General features: G+C 43.2%; 1 protein-coding gene across 2 annotated transcripts in view; it reads left to right on the top strand.

The window, feature by feature from the left end:
* SEZ6 (seizure related 6 homolog) overlaps nt 1-13,979 on the top strand; it is a 955,889-nt gene that overhangs the window by 844,961 nt on the left and 96,949 nt on the right. For both annotated transcript variants that reach the window (XM_069761206.1, XM_069761204.1), the window contains exons 8-10: nt 2,760-2,954; nt 3,172-3,310; nt 13,552-13,748. In XM_069761206.1, coding sequence (XP_069617307.1) covers nt 2,760-2,954; nt 3,172-3,310; nt 13,552-13,748 — 531 coding nt within the window. The remainder of the gene's footprint in view (nt 1-2,759; nt 2,955-3,171; nt 3,311-13,551; nt 13,749-13,979) is intronic.

Consider the following 13,979-nt stretch of genomic DNA (forward strand, 5'->3'; position numbering starts at 1 on the left):
AGGACGAAGAGACAGTGTCCCGTGCGGTAGTTTCAAAGCGTGTGCAAGCAGAGAAATTAATTAACGTCCAAAGTGGCAAAAAGTAGCTTCCCTAAGGGAAAAAGGACATGGAACCACGGGTTGAACAATGGGACTTTTTCTTACTGGTTAGTGGTGCTGTTGTTGGAGGCTAAGGCTACTTTCACACTAGCGTCGGATTAGGCCCGTCGCATTGCGTCGGGCCGAGATTCCGACGCTAGCGTTTGTTGTGCCGCACAACGGGTGCAGCGGATGCATTTCTCCGGCGCATCCGCTGCCCCATTGTGAGGAGTGGGGAGGTGGGGGTGGAGTTCCGGCCGGGCATGCGCGGTTGGAAAAAGCGGTCCATCGGCTGCAAAAAACGTTACATTTAACGTTTTTTGCTCCCGGCGGTCCGCCACAACACAGCGCAACCGTCGCACGACGGTTGCGACATGTGTCAATACGTCGCAATGCGTCGGTAATGTAACTCTATGGGGCAAAAACGCATCCTGCAAACAACTTTGCAGGATGCGTTTTTTCCCTAAACGATGCATTGCGACATATTAAAAAAACGCCAGTGTGAAAGTACCCTAAGGAACTTCATGAAGTGCTGTGCTGGGTGGTGGTGGTGTAGCTAGAGAGAGAGAGAGGCTAACGGACAGAGAGAGAGGTGAGGGCTCAAGAAGGAACGGAATGTGTATGAAAATGTCATATGTTCTAAGAGAAACAACCACAAAGTTTTGCACCTGCTATCCCCTGTACATACAGTGGGTACGGAATGTATTCAGACCACTTTAAATTTTCCACTCTTTGTTTCATTGCAGCCATTTTGTAAATTCAAAATAGTTAATTTTTTTCACATTAATGTACACTCTGCACCCCATCTTGACTGGAAAAAAAACAGAAATGTAGTAATTGTTGCAAATTAAAAAAAAAAGAAAAGCTGAAATATCACATGGTCATAAGTATTCAGACCCTTTGCTCAGACACTCATATTTAAGTCACATGCTGTCCATTTCCTTGTGATCCTCCTTGAGATGGTTCTTCTCCTTCATTAGAGTCCAGCTGTGTTCAATTAAACCGATAGGACTTGATTTGGAAAGGCAGACACCTGTCTATATAAAGGCTCACAACTCACTGTGCATGTCAGACCAAATGAGTATCATAAAGTCAAAGGAACTGGCCAAGGAGCTCAGAGACAGAATTGTGGCAAGGCACAGATCTGGCCAAGGTTACAACAGAATTTCTGCAGTACTCAAGGTTCCTAAGAGCACAGAGGCCTCCTTAATCCTTAAATGGAAGAAGTTTGTGACCACCAGAAGTCTTCCTAGACCTGGCCATCCAGCCAAACTGAGCAATTTTGGGAGAAGAGCCTTGGTGAGAGAGCCAGGACTTTCACCTTCATGTAACGTGCCAAAGCGTGGGAGACGAGTACGTCACCCGCGTCTAACGAACCAGCACCACGTTACACTTTACACATAGCTGGTCAGAGACAGAGCTAGTAGTAAACTTAGCAGGGCCTGTGTCATAAATGCTGGGTTGCAGGTGGCTCCAAGAAGTCACTCTGACATGGCCAGATATAGTATTACTAGCTATTGAATCCGTTCTATGCCTGGGTGGCGAGCTTTTATATTGGTATATGGTCTCCATCCTGGTATGTGTTGCTTCCATCCTGCGCCCTAATCTTGTCATGTGCTGCTACCATCTTGCGCCCCCATCCTGTCATTTGCTGCTCCCATCCTGCGCCCCCATCCTGTCATGTGCTGCTCCTATCCTGCGCCCCCGTTCTGTCATGTGCTGCTCCCATCCTGTGCCACCGTTCTGTAATTTGCTGCTCCCATCCATATGCCCCATACACTGCTCCATAAAGGTCGATGGCCCCCATAAGATGCTCCATAGTATATGCCTCATATGCTGCTCCATTATGGTTGATGGCCCCCATAAGATGCTCCATAGTATATGCCCCGTATACTGCTCCATAAATGTTGATGGCCCCCATAAGATCCTCCATAGTATTATATGCCCCATATGCAGCTGCGATATATATAAAAAAAATAACATACTCACCTATCGTCGCTGGGCACCGAGTGCTGGGGGGGCGGGAACACCGGCGTGCTGTGGGGGTCAGGTGCCGGAGTCGCCGCTAGCTCAGGCCCCCGACACTTGCTATTTTCACCTGTCCCGTTCCAGCGCTGCGCGCCGCTCCATCTTCCAGGTCCTCTGGCTGTGACTGTTCAGTCAGAGGGCGGCGCGCATTAAGCGCATCATCGCGCCCTCTGAACTGAACATCACAGGCAGAGGACCCGGAAGACAGAGCGGCGCTGGAACGGGACTGGTGAAAATAGCATACGCACCTTCCTGGCACGTCCCTGCTTCTCCGTTGGAGATTGCGGTGTGCGTTCAGTGCTTACGCATACTGTGATCTCCTGGGCTGCATCACTCTGTGGGGTCCAGACTGCGCCGGCGCTTGCACAGTCTATAAAGGCTCCGGACAGAGTGACGCTCCCAGCGTTATATTATAGATGATAGCAAACTGAGTATTTGCACAGGGTGAAGTAAAGCCAAGTTACACCTCTGCCATGAAGATTATGATATATTAAATTAAAATGTAGGAGTAACTTGTAATCCAATTGTAAATGAAATAGCTTTCATGGAGTTGTATCCTGACATATTTAGCTATATTGTAAATACTGTAATTGTTCCATATAGAAATATATAAAGAGAAAACATTGACATTTTTTTCTTTATTACCTTTGCAGCCTACGAGCAAGGACACTGTTATGAACCTTTTGTAAAATATGGCAACTTCACAAGTAGTGATCCTACCTTTGTTGTTGGAACTGTGGTGGAGTTCACCTGTGATCCTGGATATACGCTGGAGCAAGGATCTACCATAATTGAGTGCCAAGATTCTGGAGATCCTCAGTGGAATGAGACAGAACCAGCTTGCAGAGGTGACAACTGAATTAGGATGTAGACAATTCTTTCAATTAAATGTAAAAGCTATTTAAAACAATCATGGATGGATGTTATAGTTTTTAGTTGTCTTAAGACAAACAAAAAATAATACACTGCAGTCATCAATGGTATGTAGTATCTCACCACATTGGGTACTGACCATCATATCAGAGGACAAAGGTAGATATCTGATTTTTTCATTTGCTTTATCAGCTGTCTGCAGTGGGGAGATCACAGACTCAGCTGGAGTGGTTCTGTCACCCAACTGGCCGGAAGCTTATGGCAAAGGACAGGATTGTATCTGGGGTATCCACGTTGAGGAAGAAAAGAGAATCCTTCTGGACATTCAAGTGTAAGTATTCCTGTGTTCTTTCTCCTAACCAAGACAAATTACTTTTCTTTACAGTTTTACTTTTGTGTTGTGGCCTCCTTCAAATAAGGCTTTCTTTTTTTCCCTTGGTAGACTTGCTCTAACAGAATTGTTCAACTAATTATATGGATCTTTTAGGAAAATGAGGATACCCAGAATTATCTTTGTTTTTGTTTTTGTTTTTTTGCTTTAATGTATCTAAAATGAAAAATGAGGCACACAACTAGTTATTGATAACACATGTACTGTCAGAAAGAAAGGTTTAATAATAGAGGAAAGTATAACAATATGATCAGAGTACATAGAGTTTGTAGTCTGTAACAATGGATACACATATGTTTGCAATGGTGCTTTAGACACAAAATGATGGGCTATTTTAATCAGTACCATTTTAACAACAGTTTACTTTTTAATCCAGGTTCATTGAAGCAAAAATAAAAATGAATAAATTGGTTGTGCGTAAATACATAACTATTAAAGAAGGGTACTAGCGATTGACTATATTTTTTATCAGCCAACTTATGGTTATTCTATAGTCTTGGCCAAAAGTTTTCAGATTGACACAAAGCTTGGTTTTCACATAGTTTCCTGTATTAGTGTTTTTACATCTTTTCGGCAGATGGTTCCGTAACACCCCAGGGTCATGGTTGTTACAGTGGTATTGCTTTCCTCACAGTGAGAGTGATGTCATGCTTGGAAGCAATGAAGGATCTCTTTTATCAGGTAATCACAAACATGCAACATGTTCATACTCCAGGCTAGAAGGGGGAGCTCTGATCCAGTTTGTGGGTGGCTCCCCTATATATATTCTGGCTGGAGGGAAAGTAGGGTCAGTCAGTCTGAGAGAGACAGAGGAAAGAGGCCATGCAGACAAGAGGATCTGCAGCTCCTGTGAGGAAAATGAGGGGCCGTGCAGCCACGTGAGATGTTACTGCTCCTGGAAAGAGAGTTAAAGGAAAGCAGAACAGATTGTAGAGAGTGTGAAGGAGAAAAGAAGCACAGGCGAAGTGAAGAGCTGGGGAGGAGTTGCGACTGAGCTTCTTCCACGCTGAAGCGCATGAAACCGGTAGCCGGAAGACCCAGGTTGTGCAGTAGTCTCACAGCAGAAACCGGCGGGACAGCAGATTGCAAGTTACCTGTCCACCACACACCTGAAGACACAGTAATGCATAAAGCCTGGGTCGTGATAGAGATCCTGTAAAAAGGTTTGAGTTGTCTGTCATACGGGTATTGTCCTACCTAAAGGGGTACAGAGAGAACACATGAGGACTTTGTGTGAGGCCTAAGGCAGCAAGGGACTACACAATAGCTCTAGAGGGAAGGCTTCGAACTCCACCTGGTAAGGAGGGATTCCAGAATCACTTCCAAGCTGGCCCACCCATACCAGCACCTGTGATCCGGTACCCTGGACTTTGGAAGACTGAACCTTTCAGTAAAGAGGTAAAGAAACAGCAACACTGTGTCCTCCACTTCTTTCTACACCACCTACCATCTGTCCCTACTACACCAGGAGCCCTGGGGACCCAGTTTCACCTGTGGGAAGTTATACCATCTTAGCTGCCATAACATCACCCGAGCGGACCCCTTTAAGCAGCGTCGTTCACCTCTGACCGAATACCACAGGTGGCATCACGAACACAAACTTTATTCACAAAACCCCTTTTAAAGACCTTTCCCTTTTACATGGGCCCCCCATGGGACCCCTAAACACTTCCCTTGTGTCTACAACAATTGTCAATAGCGGGAGGTTCCCCTTATAGAGATGGTATAAGACGCACCGTGGGCAATCCCGTAGAGATGGTATCTGATTGCAGGTGTTGGAGCGCCTGTGATGTTTGTGCAATTTCAAGCTGCCAAACACACCGGTGAACTCGCAAACAACATTTTACTGAAGGAGAAAACAAGGCACAGTCTGTCTCTTAAATGCAAACTGGCAGTATTTTCCAGTATAGGTTACACTGCATATTGTGCGTATGAAAGAAGGCATCTTCCCCTTATGAAACAAGCAAGTTTAGGGACTCTCTGGAAGCTGGAGCACAGTTCTTTTCACTTGCTATTGGAGGAAATATTTTGCACAGTCCAGGTAGTGCTACACTCAGGGCTGGCTCCAGGTTTTCGTGGGCCCTGGGCAAAAGAGTCTCAGTGGGCCCCTTTAACACATAAAGCGATTCATGATGCACAGTTAAGAAATATAGGGATAGTACAATGCCAAAGATTTCACTTACTTCTTACATTACATGAGTGATATCTATTGTAAATTTAACATTAACTCAGAAACCAGTGAATCCTTGCAGCCTTCAGTGTGTGCCCTGGTGGGGGATTAAAAAGTCTGCAGTCATACAAATTAACTGCAGATGTTTCATTTTAAACAAGAAGTATAGTCCACCATTCAATATTATGGGCACCACATAGTCATCCATACAGAATTATGAGCACCACATAGTCCTCCATACAGTATTATGCGCACCACATAGTCCTCCATACAGTATTATGAGCACCACATAGTCCTCCATACAGTATTATGGGCACCATATATTGTATTGCTCCATACACGATTATGAGCTCTATGTATTGCTCCATACAGTATAATGGGCTCCATATAGTATAATGGCCCCATATATTGCTACATACATAAAAAAATAAATAAATACTCATTCCCTGCTGCTGCACACGCCTCACCATCTTAGTGACGTCATCTTACCCTCTACTCTGAGATGTCACAGAGAGTCAGAAGACGCTGAAGAGACTGGAGCAGTGTGGAACGGGAAGAGGTGAGTATTTGAGGGTGGGGCTGGTGGCAGCACTCGCATTGGGCTCGCCCGACTCACGAGCCCCATAGCATGTCGGTGTGTCTGACAGCGAGTGGACCCCCCGTTCGTCCAGTGCTCCGAGACCTGCCCAGGTAGTGATGCTGGCCCTGGCAACACTGAAGAAGGGTCTTTCACAGGTTGGCTCCCCATGGCGACACATTAGTAGGGTGAACATACTCACGGTTTTGACCTTACCATTCCTTATTGCCCGGCGGGGAAGTCAAATAAAATTTGTGACATAGGAGACACTTGGATCTGGTTTCGGCAGGAAGAGCATAGGAAAACCAGTTTGCAGGAAAGCATTTGTTCAGCCTGATCTTTCCTGACTGTTTGAGGCGTGACTCCTTGGTGGAGGCGACTATGTGGATAACAATGTTCCCTCAGCATGGACTTGAATGGATTCAGGGAGCAGTGGTACTTCATTGCTATTCCTTGACTGGACTACACAGGACTGAACTGATTTATACCAGCTCATAGGAAGTTTGTTAGAACTGAGGCGGGAGGCTCCTTCCAGCGGTTTATATGGTAGCTTGTTGTGAGGAAACTAAACATTTAATTTCCATAAGCATAGATTGTCCAGTAGATGGAAACAAAATACAATGCACATTTATGAATCCTCACTGTAGGCACATGCAACGTATTATACATCTCTTAACTCACAGTGCTCTAAGTACCGTAGTTATGGCACACTGGAACAAATCTACTGCAACACGACAACTGGTTCACTCAGCAGCACTAGACCGGGTACTGGGATACCAAAGTAACACTCACCTTTTTCTTCTGTGGACAATCATTCTTCCAGATACACCAACAGTTTGGAGGGGGCTTTATTAGAGAAACTAACTTTATCTCAGTACTCTGCAATCACTACTTCTGACAAAGTTATTTTCTACTAGATGGTGGCCTGATTCTAACACATCGGGTATTCTAGAATATGCATGTCCACGTAGTATATTGCCCAGCCACGTAGTATATTGCCCAGCCACGTAGTATATTGCCCAGCCATGTAGTATATTGCACAGCCAACGCAGTATATTGCCCAGCCACGTAGTATATTGCCCAACCACGTAGTATATTGCACAGCCCATGTAGTATATTGCCCAGCCACGTAGCATATTGCCCAGCCACGTAGTATATTGCCCAGTCACGTAGTATATTGCCCAGTCACATAGTATATTTCCCAGCCACGTAGTATATTGCTCAGCCACGTAGTATATTGCCCAGTCACGTAGTATATTGCTCAGTCACGTATTATATTTCCCAGCCACGTAATATATTGCCCAGCCACGTAGTATATTGCCCAGTCACGTAGTATATTGCCCAGTCACGTAGTATATTTCCCAGCCACGTAGTATATTGCCAAGTAACGTAGTATATTGCCAAGTGACGTAGTATATTGCCCAGCCACGTAGTATATTGCCCAGCCACGTAGTATATTGCCAAGTGACGTAGTATATTGCCCAGCTACGTAGTATATTGCCCAGTGATGTAGTATACAGCACAGAGACACGTCGTTTATTGCCCAGCCACGTAGTATATTGCCCAGTGACGTAGTATATTGCAGAGCCATGTAGTATATTGCCCAGTGACGTAGTATACAGCACAGAGCCACATAGTATATTGCCGAGCCACGTATTATATTGCCCAGTCACGTAGTATATTGCCCAGCCACATAGTATATTGCCCAGTGACGTAGTATACAGCACAGAGCCAAGTAGTATATTGCCCAGTCACATAGTATATTGCCCAGCCACGTAGTATATTGCACAGGCACGTAGTATATTGCACAGCGACGTAGTATATTGCCCAGTGACGTAGTATATTGCACAGCGACATAGTATATTGCCCAGCTACATAGTATATTGCCCAGTCACGTAGTATATTGCCCAGCTACGTAGTATATTGCCCAGCTATGTAGGTCACAGGTTAAAAAATAAACATACGCACCTTCGGATCCGAGGGCCCCTTGTAGTTCTAACATACTCACCTTCGGATCCAAGGGCCCTTGTAGCGCACGGCTGCCGCCATCTTCCGTTCCCAGGATGTAATGCAAAATTACCCAGATGACTTAGCGGTCTCACGAGGCCGCTAAGTCTTCTGGGTAATTTCGCAATGTATTGCCGGGAACAGAAGATGGCGGCCGGCTCTGCGGACAACGGAGGGTGAGTATAGCAGGTTTTTTGTTTTTTAATTATTTTTAACATGACATTATTTATTATTGATGCCGCATAGGCAGCATCAATAGTAAAAAGTTAGGGACACACAGGGTTAATAGCGGCGGCAACAGAGTGCGTTACCCGCGGCATAACGCGGTCCGTTACCGCCGGCATTAACCCTGTGTTAGCGGTGGCTGGAGGGGAGTATGTGGGCACCGGGCAGCGACTGCGGGGAGTAAGGAGCGGCCATTTTCTTCCGTACTGTGCCCGTCGCTGATTGGTCGTGGCTGTTTTGCCGCGACCAATCAGCGACTTGAATTTCCTCGACAGACAGAGGCCGTGATCAATGAATATCCGTGACAGACAGACAGACAGAAGGACAGAAAGATGGAAGTGACCCTTAGACAATTATATAGTAGATTATAATGTCCCCTTAAAACTGTGATATCTGGAAGAATGATTGCCCATGGAAGAAAAGGTGAGTGCTACCATGAGTCATGTGTCATGCCAACAGTAAAACTACCCGAGAAAATTTGTGGGTGGGGTCGCTTTTCATCCAAGAAAGTTGTCTCAATCACAATTTTGCCTAAGAACACTGGCTTGAATAATAGAATGGTATCTGAACGGCTTCAAAGATCAACTTCTCCCAATGATACAGCAGGAATTTGATGATGAACATTGCTTTTTCCAGCATGGTGGAGAGCTTTGTCACAAGGAAATAGTGATAACTAAATGGCTCAGTAAATAATTGTTGAAATTTTGAGTCCATGGCTATGAATCTCCCCAGATCTCAGTCCTATTTAGAACCTGTGGTCCAAAAGTGGGTTTAGGAACAAAAACAGACACATTTTTAGAAACTCCAAGCACTGATTAGGTAAGAATGAGTTGCCGTCAGTCAGGATTTGGGCCAGAAGCTGATATCCAGCTGCGAGAGCGAACTGTAGAAGTCTTTTAAAATAAGGGTCACCACCGTAAATATTGCGTTTTTGCATAAACTTCATGTATTTGTAATAAAAGTTTAAAAACTTATGAAATGCATCAACGTTTGTGAAAACCAAAATTAGTGTCAGTCTCAAAACTTTTGCCCATGACTGAAGTGTGTAAGTGGAGTACATTATGGATTTCAGAGATGAGATCAAACACAAGTGGCCATATTGCTAAATGCCAGTAGCTCAGTATGTTCAGTCAGGAAAATTAATCATCACTGCAGGGATACATAAGTTTGCGAGCGTAGAGGGTGGTATTTTATGAACACTGTCTGGTGATTAATCTGAAGGTTCTTTGCCCATATTCCTTGGCCATTTATGCCTATTTTCTTCTAGAGAATGGATGTTGAGGAAGAAAATGGTTTCTGTGAGATTATTAATATACTTTCTTGCTCAGTTGGTTAATTAATATTCTCTCATTTGCATATCTCTCTTTTTCTCAGTCTTGCCTGGAGTTGTCATTTCTAAACATATGATCGTAATAAACGATCCCGCTCTGTTTTTCCACCAGTGGCTGTCAGCAAAATTAATCTCCTGCTCCACACTCAGAAACCAATGTACCCTCTACCATATCACAGCTTTCACAGAACGCTCAGATCCCAGCTTGTGACGTGCTTGATGTGGCGTGCCAATTTTCACTCACTAGATAGCAGGTTTTTACATCATACAGGAATGTAAGAACTAAGAAGGTTACGGCAAAATAGGTTTAATTACATTTCATCCTATTTTCTATATAGTAATTCTGGTGTAATGTAGCTTTTTTTTCTACGCTTCCCTTGACTTGTAAAAATCATAAAGCAAAGAGAATGAAATAATTGCGGTATTGTTAAATTATGATAATATTTTGGCTGCGTAGAACTCTGGTAAATGCAGTTTTTAACATTTAGCACTGCATTAAATTTTAAAGGCTCGTCCACTTTTGGTCAGTATGCCTAGAGTCCAGTACCTGACGGGGCAGTATGAGAGGGTTCACAGTATGGAGAGGAACAGCACAAAAGACAGTGTGAAAAGGGGCACAGTATGGAGAGTGGGCAACATGGGGGAAGTACAGTGTAAGGAGATATAGTATAGAGAGGTGGCTGCATTTGGAGTAAAGTGTGAGGGCACAGTGAGAAGAGGAGGCAGCATTTTGGAGATGGGAACAACGTGAGAGAAAACTGGGCAGAGGGTGGCATGAAGTGTACACAGTGTGGTGTCCATGGTTTATAAGAGCAAAAAGTATGGTGGTTATAGTTTATAAGAGAGGACGACATGGCAATTGTGTTCATAAGGGATGACAGCGTGGTAGTTTTAGTTCATAAAGGTAGAAAGTGTTGAAGGAATATGGGAGAGGACAGTGTGTAAGCAGTACTATATTTCATAGCAGAGAGAAATGTGAAGGTGGAGGCAATGTACCGTAAGTGTGAGAGACATATTTTGTGCAGTAAGCACAGAGAATGGCAATTATTTATTCAGGGACACACTATGGGCAGATATTTTTGTACAGGGCACATCATAATGATATTGATATGTTTAAGGCCAGCATGTTGAGATGTGAAGAGAAAGGTTTGCAGAGACAAGCTGTGGGTGTGAAAAATCATCCTGGCTTCTGGAACAGATGAAATGAGTAGAAAGTGATAAGAATGACTCCAGTTAGACTAGACGTCTCCTATGGGGAACCTGGGTGGAAATGTTTATTTGTTATGCCTACGTGTCTAATCAGTACTTTGTGTCCTGTATGTCCTGCTGTCTGATTACAACACCAACTCACAGCTTCTTACCACTGTTAAAGGGAATCTGTCACCCCCAAAATCCAAGATGAGCTAATCCCACAGGCATCAGGGGCTTATCTACAGCATTCTGGAATGCTGTAGATAAGCCCCCAGTGTATCCTGAAAGATGAGAAAAAGAGGTTAGATTATACTTACCTGGGCGGGCGGTCCGATCCGATGGGTGTTGCGGTCCGGCACCTCCTATCTTCATCAGATGACGTCCACTTCTGGTCTTCACGCTGTGGCTCTGGCACAGGCGCCGGAGCCGCAGCGTTAAGACCAGAAGAGGACGTCATCTGATGAAGATAGGCGGTGCCTGACTGGACCAGACCGGGATCGCCCCTGGATGTGTATAATCTAACCTCTTTTTCTCATCTTTTAGGATACATCGGGGGCTTATCTACAGACTGCTGTAGATAAGCCCCTGATGACGGTGGGGTTACCTCACCCTCGATTTTGGGAGTGACAGGTTCCCTTTAAGGACATACCGGGAGTTAAAGGTTCAAATGTATATGGCTTGGTGCTGTATTCCTGAACTGATGGTGGTTCTCGTGCCGTACTCATGTTCTGATGATAATTTTATTGCTGTAATCATTTACTGATGGAGGTTCCGGTGATGCATTCAATGTTGTTTGTTCAGTGGCTGTATTCATGTACTGATGGTGATTCTACTGCTGTTTTAATGTACAAATGGTGGTTCTGGTGTTCTATTCCTGTATTGACAGTGGTTCTGGTGCTACATTGATATACTAATAATTGTTCTGGTACTGTGTCCATATAATGATAGTGGTTCATGTAGTGATTGTGCCTTTATATTTCATATACTGATGGTGGTTGTGATACTGTATTGTTGTACTATTGGTGGTTCTAGTGCTGTTTTCATCTTTACCAGACAATTAATACTATAACAGGAAACCCCCCAAAAAATAATGACGGAATTGTGTTTATTCACGGCAGGTTTATATTGCACTGCTGAGAGGGGCACTATTTAAATGTTTGCCTCACGCATCAGGAAAGCTATAATCAGCCCTGGTTACAGCACCCCAAACCTATCATGGGCTCATATTGTTACTTACCAATCTTATTCAAGGAACACAGAAGTACATCTCACAAATTCTGCATTTCCTGTATTATGAAAATATTCTTAGCTAGAGGAGAATAAAATGCATCACTGAAGCACCATATGGTGTCATTCTGAATGCTAATGGCTTTGTAATAAGAAACTATAGGGGCCTAAGCATGGAGTCTGCACAGATGACTTTGACATATCAATGGATTCCTGACTGCATGAAGCAAACTTACAAAGTTTTCAATTTAATGATTAAATTGTTTTTTTTTCCACCAACACTAAATATACCAAATTGGAATACAGTTTAGATAAGCCTAGATTGATTTCAAATACTCACCCAGTTCTTATCAATGTTAACTTGCTTTTCAGTTGTTTGTCCTAATATGATCTAATCTACTATGAGATTGACTGCTATGAACGAAGCCTGGTGAAAACGTTTGCAGAAATTATCAATTAATTTTGACTTTTATGAATATTTTTAAATTGGCTTTCATACAAATATACCTAGTTACCTATGCACATTTTAGAAAAGGATTTGTTCATTTTCTGACCCTGATGACCAACTCTGTAGACAGCTGTTCTAGAAAATCGATACAGATGAACCTTTACATACTCTAAAACCTCTTTGTGGTAATCATTATCAACTGTAGAAGAAATTGTCCTTTGGAAGCGTGGTCCTCTTAAAGAAAACAATCAGTATGCTTACCTTAAAACAGGGATAAAATTATGCCACAAAAATATCTAGTCTAGATCACTATTATTACCCAGCAGATTAAAACCTAGGGAATAAGTGATAACTTATTTTGGTTTGAACACTTTTTAGCTTGGCTAATAAGACTGTATAATTGCATAGGGTTTCTGTTTTTTGAAAACTCCCATCATCAAGGTGCATAGTTTGCTTAAAAAAAACCCAAAACATTTCTTTACTCCCCCTCCCCAGGTCCAGCGCTGAGTCTCCGCTATTGCTCCCAATGTCTATTATTGTTTGCAGCACCGATGTCACATCGACATCATTGCAGCCAATCACTGAGCTCAGCGGTCATGCCACTAGCTCGGGTTGCTGCTAAGCTCACTTATTCACCGCAATGTTGTCAATGTGTCATTAGCACTCCAGACAATAACAGACACTGAGAGTAAAGGTCGAGACTTAGCACTGAACCTGGGGAGGGTGATTAATGCACACTTTTATTTAAGAAACTGCGCCTGGAGACATTGGTTTTCTTAAACCAGAAAACACATTTAAGGTGGTCATAGAACATTTATTTAGTCACTTGAAATGCCACTAGTAGTATCTTTATGGTAGAGAAGGACATTCAATTGGCAAATACGGGTACTTGCTCTACCCAGTAAAGTTAATAATAAAATTCCCATGTTGCAGTGATATATTCATTAAATGTTGTTTTTCTGTATTAATTATTGATTATCTAGACTTTCTTTCCCCCCCTCCACAGGCTGAATGTTGGCAAGAGTGACATACTCACTTTTTATGATGGTGATGACTTGACAGCTCGTGTTCTAGGTCGGTACACAGGAACACACAATCGCTTCAAAATCTATACATCAATGGCAGATGTCATCATCCAGTTCCAGACGGATCCCGGCAGTAATGTGTTTGGCTATCAGCAAGGCTTCATCATTAATTTTTTTGGTGAGTGTTTGGTTGAAGACAACTTATAGGAAATAATGTGATGTGTGCTAAGAATATGAAGCACTTATAGTGGGAAAAATACAGTTAGGTCCATATATATTTGGACAGAGACAACATTTTTCTAATTTTGGTTATAGACATTACCACAATGAATTTTAAACAAAATAATTCAGATGTAGTTGAAGTTCAGACTTTCAGCTTTCATTTGAGGGTATCCACATTAAAATTGGA

Source organism: Ranitomeya imitator, chromosome 3 (genome assembly GCF_032444005.1).
Source record: "Ranitomeya imitator isolate aRanImi1 chromosome 3, aRanImi1.pri, whole genome shotgun sequence".
NCBI lineage: Eukaryota > Metazoa > Chordata > Amphibia > Anura > Dendrobatidae > Ranitomeya > Ranitomeya imitator.